This window comes from Equus asinus, chromosome 10, assembly GCF_041296235.1.
Source record: "Equus asinus isolate D_3611 breed Donkey chromosome 10, EquAss-T2T_v2, whole genome shotgun sequence".
Lineage (NCBI taxonomy): Eukaryota > Metazoa > Chordata > Mammalia > Perissodactyla > Equidae > Equus > Equus asinus.
The window spans coordinates 24,489,600-24,506,566 of record NC_091799.1 but is presented as its reverse complement, the minus strand read 5'-3'; the positions used below and the strand labels follow the sequence as shown (position 1 = coordinate 24,506,566).

The 16,967-nt window shown below is 39.3% G+C and overlaps 1 protein-coding gene across 1 annotated transcript in view; it reads right to left on the bottom strand.

Moving 5' to 3' along the window:
- The window catches only part of LOC106824223 (complement C5), an 84,473-nt gene that overhangs the window by 50,291 nt on the left and 17,215 nt on the right, over positions 1-16,967 (bottom strand). The window contains exons 6-16 of the mRNA XM_014830413.3: positions 16,692-16,774; positions 14,203-14,293; positions 11,769-11,883; positions 9,980-10,106; positions 7,770-7,885; positions 5,696-5,881; positions 4,200-4,403; positions 2,690-2,899; positions 2,415-2,564; positions 1,259-1,388; positions 166-228 (exon numbers count right to left, since the gene is read on the bottom strand). Coding sequence (XP_014685899.1) covers positions 166-228; positions 1,259-1,388; positions 2,415-2,564; positions 2,690-2,899; positions 4,200-4,403; positions 5,696-5,881; positions 7,770-7,885; positions 9,980-10,106; positions 11,769-11,883; positions 14,203-14,293; positions 16,692-16,774 — 1,475 coding nt within the window. The remainder of the gene's footprint in view (positions 1-165; positions 229-1,258; positions 1,389-2,414; positions 2,565-2,689; positions 2,900-4,199; positions 4,404-5,695; positions 5,882-7,769; positions 7,886-9,979; positions 10,107-11,768; positions 11,884-14,202; positions 14,294-16,691; positions 16,775-16,967) is intronic.

The following is a 16,967-nucleotide window of genomic DNA, read 5'->3' as shown; positions in this document are numbered from 1 at the left end:
TTTATTTGGATTAATCTTTCTGAGGGAGGTGACTAGATATCTGTACATATGTTTCTTTTCACCTATTTTATCTGAATTAGGGGAAATTAGATAATGTCTAGTTTTCTCTAGCTTTTGAATAACATGATCACAACTTTTTACAATCATATGAAACTTTTAGAATACCTTCTTCCTCTATTCTCTTTTGCAGCATTCTTCTTGGCCTGAGAATTTCTTTACAAGGCTCATCTGTTTAAAACAAAAAAAAGGTAAAGAAGGAAAAGAATAATAAAATCTCAAAAAAATAAAATTCCATGAAATTACTGAAGTTTTAAAAACGTTCATAAGTCATTCATTCATTCAGAAATATTGAGAGCCTGATTTCGACTAGGCATTGTGTGCTACACATCTTAATATGACTTTTATCTTGGAGGAGCTCATGATCTAGTGTCGAACAGCACGACTTGTTCAATCTGAGTTTGGTTTCAAATCCTGCAACCTTTCTGATTCACTGATCACAGAGAAATATCTAAGCATTTAGAGCGAGTAAAGTTTTTGTTGGGTATGCTATTTTTGTTTTTTGTGCTATATTATTACAAATAATAGTATCAAGTTTAATTATGAACAATTTTAAAACCATAGAAAGAAGAGAATTAAGCTGTGGTCCTTGCCCTTAAAGAGCTCACAGTGCTGTGGTTGAGACAGGATGTATAACTAAGTCTAAGGATGTGCAACAATGCACTGGTATTGTATTACTTATGTATAGAGCTAAATAGCTAAAGGGCTTCCTGAAACTAAGATCTAGTCCCTACAATGTTCTCCCTATAAAAAGAGGAGGGAATGATCAATTCTATACAAGAAAGTGGGCTCATAGTGTAGATGATTCTTACATTAGCTTCTCCAGGCTAATAAAAGGGAAAGCAGTCCCGAGGAGCAAAGGCCCAGAGGCGTAAAGTAACATAGCGCCACCCAAGAACTACGCTTGGTTGTTTAGCTTAAACATACGGTAAGGTAGAGCAGGATGAGAGAGAGCTGGAGAGAGCTGGAGAGAGCTGGGAGAAGATCACAAAAGGCTTTGAGTAGTTCACTAAAGAATTTGTACTTTATCTCGAAGTCCAATGAAACATTTTATACAGAGGAGTTACGTAGCCATGTCATTCTGAGATCAGTGTACAGAATCTTCTCGGAGGATGGACAAAAATGAGATCTGGGAGCAAATAATCAATGTAAATTTCAATAGTCAACTTGAAAAATAAACAGAAAGTGCTGAGCGTCTTACCATTCTCTGGGGTGTCATCTGCGTTTGCGTTGGTGAGGAAGGTGAGTCCAGCCAGGTGGAATACATCTGCATTGTTGCGGCCACCACCTGCCCCACAGCCCAGGTCGTTCTTCTCTAACGCCTGTAAGACCTGTCCAGAAAGGCAAAACGTTGAGCCTATTCAGCTGTATAAGCCATTCCTCTACAGAACTAAAGGTACGAGCTGTTACATGATGATAAACTTGTGAAATACACAGGCCACTCATTCATCATAAGACCAAAGACCACATTTCCCAACTTCATTTCTTTAGCTTGTCCCTTTGTATTTATAAATACATACCTATTCAAAATTACATCAAGAACTAAGTCTTGATCTTTGACGAGGAATTTCTTAGACCCCAGCCCATGGTGTTTTGTACATGGAATGCATGCTGCAATCAATATAATGCCCCCCTCCAAAAAAAGAATGTGAGTAAATGCATGAATGAGTGAATTAACAAAAAAATTAATGTTTAAGTTGCTAAAAAAAAAAGGAGCAAAATCTCTTGTGTTTTAGGGCTCTGGATTGGGAGTGGATGAGGACTTGTTTGGGGGGGCTTATTCCAGTTTTAATTTTGACCCCAAATGTCTTTTCCTTTCTGAATGTTTTTAACTTTAAGTTTCTCAGTTCTCTCTTGCTTGTTCAAAGAAATTCAAGACTAGAAAATAGTAGCAGAGCATAGGGGAGATAAAGGGGACCTTAGGGGCACTGAATCATTTTCAAATTCTTTTGCACCACAGATTTTAATGAGAGTAAAAAAACAAGCAAAACAAAAACCCAGAGGTTGCTTGTCCAGTCTTCTCTTGTGCTGCTAATATAAAGTTCCCCTGTCCCATATCCCCAAACCCTCCCAACTGATGGCACTTTTGCTCCAGGAATAGAATTGCTAGCATGCTCAAATGTTTCTAAAATGCTTAACTGTGCACTTGGAAAAACAAAAAAGAATCGATCTGTCCTTTGGGAACTAACATCAGGACAGCTTACCCACCTAGAGCCACTCTTCTGAGTAGATTCCAGAAAAGCAAGCCCAGTCTTCCCTTAGTTCTTCCTCCACAACCTACCCTGGTGGCCACACTTTGTGAAGCACTAGGCAGAGCCACACCACATACCAGTAACCAAGGCCATGCCCTACTTAACTCTTTCCATAGGCCTCTTGGTCTTTATTTGGACTCCGTATATAGCACTGTCCACTGCTGATAAAGCCACCCAGGAATCTGACTCAGTTGCCATATTAAGGGCTACTTGTTGGCCTGGAGAATATGCACCTGCACTTGGAGACAGACGAACCTAAAAGGTGATTGGAAAAAGAAAAGAAAAGGTCAACTGTATGATAGAACTTCACAGGGTAGCTGCGTTTACAGTCTCCTTTATTCAGAAGAAAATTTGAGTGTGACTTATAATTTGGGACTCACCTGGAGCTGGTTGCCACACTTTTCTTCAATATTTAACCAGACCGAGTCAGACACTAATTCTGCTGTCTGCTCTCCTGTGACAATGTAATAGACCAGGAGACGGGCCGAAGGAACCATGTTCTGTGTCACTGGAATGTTTATACTTTGATAAGATGAATCTGGAAGTTTCTCCCTTGTGCCAAAGTGAACAATTTTGCCCTTGGATAAAATCTGAAAATAAACAGTAGCAGCAACAATAACTACAAAAACAAAATCTTTGCTTCAGGATAGAGCTTGGTGCTGGAGTAGGAATTATGCTAAAGAAAAAGAAAGTTAACATGTATGGGCCTACTATGTGCCAAGAACTTTCAAATTTACTCAACTCCTTTAATTCTCACAATAAAGCTAGGGATTAAGTTCTAAATTGGAGGCATAAGGTTAAAAAAAAATTACAAATCACGTGAAGCCAAAACGTCCTCAAAGATCTCTTAAATTGTCCTTAGAGAGCAGGATTGCATATGTGGTTTTTGTATGTCATCCTAAACAAGTTCCCTAATTCTTCAGTCAATATGACCTATGGTCCTCATTTATTTTTTAATTTCTTCCTCAAAAATGTTGAAAAAGCCATCACCACCTCTTTGGGCCGGCCATCAGAATAACTCATTCTGTTTCTTTGGCAATTCTTGGGAAGCTCTTATTTTATTTTATTTTATTTTGAGGAAGACTAGCCCTGAGCTAACTACTGCCAATCCTCCTCTTTTTGCTGAGGAAGACTGGCCCTGAGCTAACACCCATGCCCATCTTCCTCTACTTTATACGTGGGATGCCTACCACAGCATGGCTTTTCCCAAGCGGTGCCATGTCCACACCCGGGGTCCAAACCAGTGAACCCCGGGCCACCAAGAAGCAGAATGTGTGAACTTATCCGCTGGGTCACTGGGCCGGCCCCAGCTCCTATCATTTGAGTCACATTCTTTCCCAAGTTTCACTGACAGGCTTGATTGGCCACTTCCGTTTAATATGAGTGATGTAATAAGGCTGTTGCTGAACTGGAGAATTGGAACAGGTGTGATATGACTCAACTCTTAAGAGTAGGATTGGGGTCCCCCTTTTGTGCCAAGAAAATGCACATATTTGAAATAGGTCTAGGCAAGGCGTGTCATCTTTGGCCATGAAATAGAGCGGAGGTAATGTGAGAGTTGAGTCAGGCTGTCTCTGTGGAGTAATCATGCTCTCCTTGGTGAAAGGCATATCAGACAAGGAATTCAAATCAAAACCTTCGTCTTCCAAGCTCAGTGTCTATGACTATGACTATGACGAGTCCTCTCTGCCCCACAGTTCTGTGAAATGGTCATGAAAATCATCCCCTATCACAAAGGTTTTTGAAAAACTGATTATTAAATTAGATGATGTTCTTGAAAGTGCTTTGTAAAAACAAATGTAAGGAATCATTCTAACGCTTCTGTATAAGCAAACGAGAATGTTCCAGGTGGGGGAATAATAGATGTAAATCTATCATTATTGTACTTACCAAGTAATTATAGTGAGTTATTTTGTCAATAAATGGACTTTTGGGGGTAACAATAATACTCAGATGTTCTCCCACGAGCAAAGTTTTATAGTTTTCGGTCCAGTCAATATAAAGGTAACTTTGGCTGAGAGATGAATATGCTATTGCTTGGTAATCTTTGCTGGCCTGATTTTCTTCCGGAAGATGTGGGTCATCGGTCCTGACCTGAAAAGGAAAATTTCAAGAAAGACATGTGGACTGTGATGTAATGTTTTCTGTGAAACATACTCTTTAAGTTCCTTTCTTTGCTTTATAAATTTCTAAATTTCACAACACCAAATGCTAAAGAAAAAACCCCTCCATTACTCCAATGTTTGTACAGCTGTGGTATCAAGTAACTTTATGAAAGATGATGGACAATAATTAGGATAATATGGGGTTATGGGCTGTGGTGGGAAAGTCTGGTGAAGTGAAGAGAGAAAGATGCTCCCAGAACAAATATTGGTAGCCTTCTTGAAATGTCATGGCAAGTTGGGTACACTTCTCCTTATGGATTGGGATGAGAGGAACTGGGGTAAGAGAAGGGCAGACGCGGGGAGGTTTCGAGGTTGGGGGATGGGAGCTATGAATGAACATCACAGAGGCTCTCTGGCCCATTATTTTGGGAAGTAGTGGCACAGAGGAGTGCTTATAAACATGGACTGGGGCAGAAATGACATCATGGCAGCAGTATCCACCTTTGACAGTAAGGAGTTAGTAGCTCATGCTCTGGAGTGAGATATGCACTGGTTTGCATCCCAATGCCACCATTCACTACCTCTGGATAAGTTATTTAACCACAAGAGAGGTTAGAAGCCTCCATTTCTTCAGCTGCAAAATGGCAAGGATAATATTCTCTAACTCATAGAGCTGCTTAAATGGGAATTAAATGGGTTCTACATAATGAATGCTCTTAGCACTATGCCTCCACTTCAAAAGTGCTCAGGAGGTGGCAGTGAACGTGTGCATACTGCAGTCATTGATGTGCATGATGAGCTTGCCCATTTTTTATATGGGATTGGGAACTTAAATGTTACTTGCTGGGAGAGAAGACTATTAGGTGAGCTCTAAGGCAGCGTGGTTCACCCAGCTAGAAAACAGGGAGGCTTCCACATGTGACCCTTGTGTGGCCCTGAACAGAGATAAAAAGTTGGGGGGGGGGGGCACGGGGAGAGAGAATATTCCTACCACTGACTTCCACTGCTATACCTATTCTGAAACTTCTAGAGTCTAATATAGTCTTACTGATGTAACAGAAAATAATGATTCCCAAACTGATAGATTTATCTACCTCAAGGACCATTCAATGGATTAGCAGATTGCCCCTGGTGGTTTTTTTTTTTCTCTGGATGCAAAATTGTGGAACTGTTCACTGGACTCATGTATAAAATCTGCCACATCTGTTTTGCACGCTAGCCAAAACACACAGTCAAAAGTACACATTGTCCTAGAGAATTTAACAGGAGAATTCAGCTCACGTTAAACTCCAGCACCGTCACTCCAGATGGGAGATTAACCACAAATGAAGCCACTCCGTCACTGGACTGCGTTACGCTTTTCTTTGACTCCAAGTCGGACGTCTCTTGGTTGACATCGACCGTTTGTGCATTCAGGGTCACCGGGACCCCTCCTACCACTTGGTCAAGCGAATCCTTCACCTGCACCTGTTTGTCAGAAAGTCCAGATCCATGTCAACAGCTCATCACTTCTTTTAAAGCACAACAATTCTGAAATAATTTCCCTTCCTCCCCACCACAGTATAAATTAATCATGTTTAACTCAGGAAAGAGAAGTATGCTCTCAGTTTATAGAAAGGTTGAATTTTATTTCGTTAAACCATTTTTGAATGGATTCCCTGTATGTGAAGCAGATTCAGAACACAAATATCATTCTATCAAGTAGATGTGATAAGATCTTCTGCTATCTAACTTCTGTGTTCCTTCAACTGGTTTAGGACTCTATAAAGGAGAAAATGAGGCAATCACTTCTGGGAACGATTCTCCTGGATATGAGAAGCAATAAATGCATCTTTTTTTGCCCCTTAATCTCTACCTCTCACCACCATGCCTATGGTCATATATAACTTCCACAAAGATATACTTCACTTTTATATGTGATATTAAATATATAAGATATTTTAAAATAATATAAATATATTCTATGTAATAATATATTTATGATATATTGTATATTGCTCTATATTATCTGTAATATATTATATATTATCATATGTATTATACAGTAATAACCAACTCTGGTGGTCTAGTGGTTAAGATTTGGCACTCTCACCACCACAGCCCGGGTTCATTTCCCAGTCAGGGAACCACACCACCCATCTGTTGGTTGTCATACTGTGGCAGCCATGTGTTGCTGTGCTGCTGAAAGCTATGCCACTAGTATTCCAAATACCAGCAGAGTCACCCATGGTGGACAGGTTTCAGTGGAGCTCCCAGACTAAGACAGACTAGGAAGGCCACCCACTTCAGAGAAAATTATCCATGAAAACCCTGTGTCTAGCAGTGAAACATTGTCTGGTAGAGCGTGAGAAGGTGAGAGGATGATGCATAAAGACTGGGCAGGGTTCCACTCTGCTGTACACAGGGTCGCTAGGAGTCAGAATCAACTCAAGGGCACTAACAATAACAAGTCATGTAGTAATATATTATAAATTATTATATATTATTTATGTACACAAGAAACTATAGGCATATCCAAAGCTTGCCTGGTCTTGGTAAATCTTTTTCTCTTAAAATCCAGTGACCCACAATGAGCAATAAGTCACACATTTTAGTTGTACTAAAGTTGATTTTTAAAAGCAACATGTTTTCAAAGAGTAAAAAAATAAAACATTCTGCTCTAGCTTTCTAAATTAAGGACAGGGAACAAAAATTTCCATTTTATAAATAATTTTTAAAAATCAAGTGACTGTTTTAACTTCATACTATCAGCATTTAAAAAAGGAAAAGTGGAGGAAGGAGAGAAAACACTAAAGAGGAAGGAGAAAGCAAAAAAAGACAGAGAAAAGAGAGTCAGGGAGAGAAAGTCAAGATGAAAAAGACAGAGAAGAACACAGAAAGACGAGCTCAGACAGAGTTATTCACGAAGAAAACAAAGTGAAAAGCACAGAAATGCAAACTCAGAGACACACAGGAGGTAAAAAGTGATGAGAGAAAGGGGTTTATTTTCAACAAGTGATATCTCTTTCTTAAGGCTTTTAAAGAACAAGCCACCAAATAATGTTAAATGTTAGTATTTTTTGAACTACAGACTTACGGGATTTTATTTATGTATCATTTAATGCAATGCTTATTTAGGGATGAGTAACACAAGCTATCTTACTAAATACTGACACTTGGGTTGAAATCACTCCTGAGGCTGAAGCTGGCCTGCAGTTTCCCACCCCTGTCCGCACCCTCGGGAGGGGCAGGTTTCACAGAGTGAGTTCCCTCCGTGACTTGCCTCTTCAGCATCCTTCCTCTGTTTGCCACCCCCCATGTTTTCCGTAAACAGAAAAACACAGTCATACTCATCAGTCTTCCCCCCTCCATCTACCTTCACAGAATATGGAATTCCAGGCTTCAGGAAAAGAGGAGTAGCAACCAAATTCAGTTTGTAGGGAGAGAGGACATATTGGATGCCAGGAATTTCTGCCTCTTCAGAAAATCCGCCTAAAGAAATGACAAGGATCATGTTGACCTTTTTAAGGAGTATAATGATCGGTATGAGCATCTGTTTTGTCTCTATATGTCTCTACATGCTCATTCATTCACTCACTGTTGCCACACTCATTCATTTACCAGTGGTAAGTAGGACATGGGTCTCGATTCAGAGGGGCAGCACAGAGAAGAGCTTAGACCTCAGGAGTTTCCAAAGCCTTATGGACAAGGCTTGTATGTAGAGAGTGGATGTAGAGCTATAGAACTGGACCGAGGAAGAATGCAAAGAAGGGACACCACCTTTTCTCAGTGGTCTGAGTTTCAGTTGAGTATATGCAAATGATTAAGGAGAGAAGGAAAGGGTAGGCCAGAGACTGAGTCTTACAGGGGGTTCACCATTAGAGCCCAGGGATATGGAGAGAGATGGAGAGGAAGACAGAGAAGAGTGCTTGAGGAAGAGAGAACCCTCAGAGTCCACTGGCAGAGCCCAGTAGTGTTACCGTCCAGCTAAAACTTAAGCTAAACTATTAAGAACATGCAAAGCTCTAGAACTCCCAAACTCCTTTCCAATATTACATCCCTGACAACCCCTATACATACTTCAGCCACTTCAGCCAACTGGATAATCTGCTATTCTCACAGATCAAGCTTCGCTTCCCACCCTTGGTATATCCCCTCTATGGAGGGTGCCCCACTTCACCCTGTATACCATCCCTGTCTCAAAACCCTACTTATCCTTCAAGACTGATCATCTTCAGGACACTGTTCCTGGTTGCTCTACAATCGTCTAGGAGCTCACCTTCTTCTAAAGGTCAATAAGCATTAAGTACTTTGCTTAGAGCACAAATGGAATTTCTTTTTGTAACATTCTTTGTTTACCTGTCTTATAGCTGATGCTAGTTTGTAAGCCACCTGAGAGCTAGAATTAGACATCATTCATGTTTGTAAGCCTCATGTTTAGCAGTACTCTTTGAACATCTCATAAATATTGTATAAAGTGAATTAATTTAAAATAAATTGAGGAAAAATAAAAGTAAGAAAGAAACATTAAATAATGTCAAAACCGATAGCCAGGGAAGGAGTATAAAGTCACCACTGCTCTCCAACATCTACTGAGCATCTGATACGTACCAGGTGCTCCATAACTGGATAATTACCTCAATTCTTCATTCTCCCACCCTAGAAAGACAAATTTAAAGAGGTGGGAGGGACCTTAGGGATCATCTGGTCTAACTCTCATTTTACAGGAAAAAAAAAAAAGAACAGATTCATTGTGGCTAAATTATTTGTTCAAGGTTAATTGAGGATTCAATATAAACCTGAAAGTATAAAGAACATTAATAATCAAGATGTACCAGAAGTAAGACAATTTGACCCAACTTGGACTAATAATGAATGACTATTAAAAACCACTGGAGGAGGGTTGAGAGCACTAGACAAGATGTTAAGGATGCTAAGAAAGTAGTAGGTGGACCCAAAAAAGAAGAGGAGGAGGAGGAGGAGGATAAGAAGTAGAGGAGGAGGAGTGCTAACACTTCGATGGTCTTCACCATGTGACAGATACTGTCTTAAGTGCTTTGCATATATTCACTCTGATCCTCACAAAGCCCCTATGAAGGATATACTATTATTGTAGCCATTTTATAAACATTGTTACTTCCAATTTTAGATAGAATTCCTGAATATTACAGCTGAAAAAGGCTTTAGGAGGCATTTGGTTCAACTTTATTATTGCGCAGGAGTCTAAAATGATAGTAGTAATATCTTTCATTTGCATAGCACTTTATCAGCATTTTTACATACATAATCTCATTTTTATTTTGATTCTTGCCAAAGGAGAACATTGGGGTGCAGATGTTCAAGCCAGATCACCTGCAAAGCCACTCAGGATATCAACTGGGCAGATATCATCCCATTTTTGTAGTTGAGGCAATAGGGACCCAATGACTAGAGATGGGCATAGCTAGCCTCTAATCCCAATTTTTAATAATACACTTTTTAATAATTTACTTTTTATAAGTAAAATTTAACTAGGAAAGAAAATAAAATATGAAAGAATCATAGAAATTATTTGTACTTTTAATATGCTGTCTAAAAAAAACTTACCCGTAGACTCTGTGACTGTGACACCTATATAAAGGTACTTGTCGTTTATATCTTCTAGACTTTCATAGGACAGTTCTTTAATTGCCGTTTCAGAGTTAAATGTGACTTGAGCAATTCCATTTATCAACTTTTTAAAAGGGGAAAATGAAAGAGTTATTTCAGAGAACTTACAAGGAAAAATTAACAAAAATCTGCTTTTACTAGCCTCTAAATTGAAGGCAACTGTCAGAGGAATCATCACCAAGAAAGTGAATGACTTTTTAATTGTGATTAATTTTTATTTTAATTATGAGTTCACAATTAAGTCTGAATGTTATTTTCTAATTTATTTGTATAGAATTATAGACATGCAAGAGTCTTGAACATCACATGTTTCAACAGATCTTTTTCGTACTAGCTGACTTCCAAGACATCATTCATCTTTCTAGGCCTCTCGGCTTACTTTTGCTCTTAATTGAGAGCTTGTTGGGTTTTATGATATTTAATTTGTACTTTACTGCTTACATGTTTAAACACTAATTTAAAAACATACAATGGGGAAGAAGATATGGGGTTAAGTCATACCACATTATTTTGTTATTAACCACAACAGTAAAATAGATTTTGCCTTATTTTTTCTTCTAAAATTGAGTACCTTGAGGCCAGAGATTTTTGTCACAGCTGACTTTAAATTTCTTTAAATATCTAGCATAGCATTGTGTCTAGCATAGAATCTTGCATTAAAAAGAGGCATCTAATTTATATCTTGAATAAATAAAACTGTGTTTTGAAAAGGCAAACCCTAAATAAGTGATGATGCAAAACTACATGAATATGCAACAGTGAGCCGAATGACGTGAGCCCTTATCATCTATTGTATAACGTCAAAAACACAGAGCAACGGAAAAGGGGACCAGGGCTCTAAGCTGAGCTCCAGCAACCACTACAGCACTTAACCACGGGCAAGTAACTTTCCAATGAATTCATTTGCTCACAAATATTTACAGAGCACCTATTTGCCAGGAACCATACTGGCTCTGGTCATATAACCGGAACAATTCAGATCCACAAAGGGTTTAGTGTAGAGAATGATAGAAAAGTAAATAAGCCATTACAATAAAGGTTTTCTCAATCTCAGCACTATTGACATTTTGGACAGGATAATTCTTTGCACAGCTCTGTGCATTGTAGGAGTTTAGCAGCACCCTTGGCCTCTACCCACCAAGTGCCAGAGCACCCTCTTCCCCAGTTGTGATAACTGCAAATGTCTCTGGACATTGCCAAATGTCCCCTTGGGGGTAAAAATCATCCCCAGTTGAGAACCACTGCAATACAGTGAAAAACATGCTCCCCTGAGAGAGAGTCAAGGCCTAAGGGAGCACTTGGTGGGGCAGGAGTTTAGAGGAGTCGGGGGGACTTCCCAGAGAAAGGGTGTCAGCTGAGACTTAAAGAACGAGAAGGAATTAGCCAGGCAAGGAGGAGGCAGGAGGTGACAAAGGGAAAGAGCATTCCCAAGCAGAAGGAGCAGGCTGCAAAGACCTAGAGTCAAGAGTGACTAGGATAAGTTTGAGAAACTGGAGTGATGAGAGCAAGGGAGAGAAAAGGGGAAGACGGCATGAGATACGCTGGTGAGGGGGGCTGATGCCGAGGAAAGTGGACTTTATCCTAAGGACAGTGAGAAGCCAATGGAAGATTTTCAGCTTCAATTTCTACACCTATACAAAATAAGGAAGCGCACCAGATGATTTTGAAGTAACTTTCCATCTCTAGCATTCATTTAGGTGCAAGCAAATGTGTCTTGACATCTTACCGTTGTCTTTTGCGTTGCTTTTTGCATCATTTCTTTTTGATCATCTTTTAAGTCTTCTCTTATTCCGAAAAAGACAAAAACTTCAGCCTCACTGACGACTTTATTATAAAAATATCTGTCAAACAGTAATGCCATAAAATTGTTTTGCTAACATGGCTACAATAATAAAATTCAGATAAAATGGAACAATTTGAAATTACAGAAAGCACTTGATTCTCTTTATTTTTTATTTTTTTTATTTTTTTAAAGATTGGCACCTGAGCTAACAACTGTTGCCAATCTTCTTCTTCTTTTTTTTTTTTCTGCCTTATGTCCTCAAACCCCTCCGTACATAGTTGTATATCTTAGTTGTAGGTCCTTCTAGTTGTGGGATGTGGGACGCTGCCTCAACGTGGCCTGACCAGCGGTGCCATGTCCGCGCCCAGGATCCGAACCCTGGGCCCCAGCAGCGGAGCACACGAACTTAACCACTCGGTCACGGAGCCGGCCCCTTGATTCTCTTTAAATTGTCTTCCATGCACTGTTGCATTTCATCCTCACAAAACTAGAATAATAAGGCCCAAGTACAGATTTCTATTACTATGTGCTAGATGAAAAAACTGATCTGAAGGAGATCAAAAGATTCAGGTCCAGGGCTCTTTCCTACAGGACACCTCACTTCTTCAATGATTTTGATGTCAGTCGGGAGCTGCTCCCTAGTTTTCTTTCATATCGTTAAAAGCAGCATGTCCTGTCTAATCTCATTCTTATAAGTTCTTTTTGAAGATTCTAACTGCATGTTTCCTTTTTAGTTTAGAATTAAAGTAACAATAAAGAAAACTTCCTGCAGAGCCAACAATTCTATAGCAAGAGCTAACTTTCTTTATTCATAGTTTGAACAAATAAAGTAAGGTCTTCATCAAAAGAAGCCAATTTCTATAATTCTCTAAGTGAGACTTTTATGTTGGTTTAGACTAGGTGGCAAACACTATCTGAGAATAAATGCTAGCAGGAGAGACAGTATAAGGTAGCATTTGAGGGCATGGACTGTGGTACCAGACAGACCTTGTGACTTACTAGCTGTGTGATCTTGGGAAAACTACTTAACACTTATGCACCTCTGCTTTTCCATTTTCAATATGGGGATAGTAATAGTATCTACCTCATAGAGCTTGCATAAAGATTAAATAAGCTAATATACACAGAGTGGTTTGAAATGTGCTGACACACAGAGCTATACAAATTGGTTATTGTTATTAATAACTACATGATATTGTCATTTTTAAATGACCTAACCTTTTGTGGTGGATTGCTTGAAAATTAACCCCAAGTCTCCACTTCCTCATGTATCCACCACTTTTGCAGCTCCTACCATGGAAAGGGTGTGAAGGGAGTCTATTTCCTCTGGGCTGGTCTTGTAACTTGCTTTGGACAAAAGAATGTGATGGAAAGAATGGTGTGCCAGTCCCAAGCGTAGGCCTTAAGAGGACTTTTATGCTTCCATTTTCTCTCTTTGAGCAGTATTGCTGCTACAGGCTCCCCTGTTGGATGATGAGAGACACACATGGTCCAGTCATCCTTGTAACTTCAGTTAACGGCCAGCCAACAGCCAGACGTGTGAGTAAAACCTCCCTAGATCAGCCAGCCCCCAGCTGACCAGCCAACTGACTGCAGGCACATGGGAGAGCTTAGCTGACGTCAAACTGGACCAGATAGGCAGAACTGCCCAGTTGACTCATAGATGGTTGTGGTTTTACGGCATTGGGTCTTGAAGTAGTTATGCAGCATTAGCTGGCTGATTAAGCCGTTAAAGAATGATAAGAAGTGAAGCCTTCATATCTCAGTCCCAACATCCTAAGTTATGCTGGTTCCTAAACATACACATTGAACTTAAATCTTCAGGATTTTTTGGCTAGTGAATAACCAACAAAGCTACAGTCAGAATCAGCTAAAATCAGAATGAGTAAATAAACTGTAGGCACGATGGGTGCCAGCCAGGCAGCGTAACAGTTAAGTTCGAAAGTGCTCTGCTTTGGCGGCCTGGGGTTCATGGGTTCGGATCCCGGGTGCAGTCACGCGCACTGCTCAGCAAGTCACACTGTGGCAGCATCCCACATACAAAATAGAGGAAGATTGGCACAGACGTTAGCTCAGCGGCAATCTTCCTCAGCAAAATAAATAAACAAACAAGAAAACTATAGGCGTGATGTCTCCTCAAGCAGTCAGTTCCAGAGTCATGGCAGATATTGCCAATAAATCACAGATCTCAGCAACATATATAAGTGTATTAAATCAACACATTGTACACCTTAAACTTGCAGCTTGTTACATGTCAATTATATCTCAATAAATCTGGAAGAAAAAATCACAGATCTCACTTTGGGCAACTATCACCAACCAGAGTTGACACTCAACTTAGCTGGATAATCTGGAAAAAAAAAAATAACTTTCTTACCTTGCTTTTATAGTAACTTCAAAATTATTGAAGTCCTTATAACCAATGAAACTATTTTCTGGTTCTATTGAGACAGAAAAATGTGGCAACACTGAAAATAAAAACAAAGAGGCAATATTACCATTTACATTGGAGTAGCCTTTAAAGCATAGCAACCAACTGTACTTTCTGGTATAGTTGGACAAGCTGTAACATCAACACAACATCCACCTGGTCATCATCATCATCAACAATGACAACAACATGTCTGGGAAGCCTCGCACTCTGCCAATCAGAGGTCAATCCAACCTCTCTGTACCAGAAGCACTTTGCTTATACTCTGATTTCAGCACTTATTATAGGCAATTGATGATTTCCTCCACTGGAATATGGGCTCTTTGAAAACAAAACAGACTGTTCTCTATTTATCTTTGTATATCTCTCCCTTTCACCCTCCTCATAAGTCTTAAACATAGTATATGCTCAACAAGTGTTTATTAAATTGAAAATAGAAAAGGAAAATTTTTGCTTATTTAACACTTTCCCTTTTTTGTCTAGTTGATAGAATCCATTCAGTTTCCAAATTCCAGCATAAAACCCTGACTTTCAGCAAGAAGAGAGAGCTTAAAATTAGCTATAAGAAAGAACATCCATGCAAAATTAGAAATTAGAACAGACAGGAAGGGGGTTTTTGCTATCTCTTTGGTGTCTTGATTGCCCAAGAGAAAACAATTTCACCAGTCAAAATGGCACTGTCTTCTCTTTATATGAACTCAGACCATGTACTAGGGCTTATAGATTTTAATTCTATTAAACTGAACACAAGTTAACAGAAAATTGGGTGATTGCATGTCCCTGATATTATGGACAAAGACTGACACCCAAGGGTACATGAGAGAGTTGGCTTCAGATATGGCTCGTGTGTTCCCTGGATGGTGAAGGCCAGATGTGAAAGAGCAATGCAATTTGTTGCTGTGGGCTGCATTCCTGTGCCATTAGAGATCAAGGCCAGTCTGTTTCCTCCAGGATATGAGGTGGAGGAAAATATTTCATCCTTTCATCTAATACCTACTTGCCATGTAGTGGGCACACTCTTATCCAAGGGATATATACTAGTGAACAAGATAGATACAGACCCTGTCCTTGATGAGCTCACAGTCAGGCAGGGAAGACAGACATTAAGCAAATAATGACACAGATAAATACCTAAACCAGTTATAAAAACTGATATAAATCAGTACAGGGAATCCTTCCCAGGAAAGAGAATTTAGGGGAAGCTTTGCTGAATAAATGGCTTTTCAACTGAGACTTGAAAGGTGAGTAGGAGTTGGCTAGGCAATGAAGAAGGGGAAAAGTCTTCTAGGCAAATGGAACATCATATGCAGTCACCACTGCTGGAGGAAGTGAGGGGAAGAGTGGTGTAAAATGAGGCTGAAGAGGAGGAAGGCAGGAGCCAGCTCAAAATAAGGATTTTGACTTTCGTTATAAAAGGGATGAGGAGCTACTGGGAAATTTTCAACAGTGAAATAACATGATGAGATTTGCGTTTCAAGATTATCTTGGCTAATACCCAGTGGGAAGAGCCTGGAAGTAGAGTAGCAATTAGGAGGTTTTGGCAGTAGTCCAGGAGGAAGGCTTGTGATGAATCAATGGGTGTCTACAGACAATAAGAGGTGGATGAATTCTAGATATACATAGGAAGCAGCAAAAACACTTGGAGGAAGGGAGATGGGTTAGGATTGCATGTTACCGAGAGCCTATAACTTTAAAGTTTAGTTACATTACAACAAATTTGTTTCGTCACTATTTTGTTTACTAATTTTTAAAATTGGTGCGTTTATTCTCCATATTATTATGAGTCTCCCGGGGGAATAAAAAGTGACTTCAAGCAAAAAAAAAAGTTAAATTTGATATCAGAGCATACAAATACTCTAGTAAACAACTACAAGAAATGGAAAGATTAAACTATTTATGTGTTAATTATTAGTCCATTAATATGATTGATTTAAAAATAAGAATATCTTAAATTTCCAGATAAACATGTTAGGGATTTTCGAGCCAGAAGGAAAATAACACTGCACTACGGGTGTGGAAATCCAGTTGGTCTTGTTGCATCACTAATTGGTTGTAATGACTTGAGTAAATCATCTATTATTCTTACTGCATTCTGCTCATCTCCTCTCTGATTGTTTAAGTTTCTCCTAAAATCAGAATTCTGGAAAGGACCTTAACTAGTCAAGCTCCTCAGTGGACTAGGTCTCTTCCAGATCTATGATGAGGAATTCAAGTCGAGAGAGACTGGTGTGCTTGTTCAATGCTAACAAGGGGGTGCTGGAACGAGAGCTCAGGCATCCGGACAACCTCCCACCCCCTCAACCAGTGCTTCTAACCATTCCAGCAGGCTGCCTCCTCTTAGTCTGGGATTGATTTGACATTAAGTTCACTAATGACAAGAATTATTGCAAAAACACTAACTCTTTATAGGTAAACGCTTAATTGTCAGAAATTACCATATTCTTTAATTTCAAAATATGCAGTTCCCGTTGTTGAAAAGTCCTCTTTATATTTAGCTTGAATTGTCCACACACCATATCTGTGGAAGCAAAATATTTAAAATTACAGAAGTCATCAAATATTTTTAATTCACCCAGAGGAAATTAATCATTTCCTGTTTTGAAGAGAGAAAAGTAAGTAAAGATGTATATGGCCTAAGTAATATATTTTATTTGTGACAGATTTTTAAGCAATAAACAGAAATAATTGAGCATTTTCAGGGTAATAGAAAT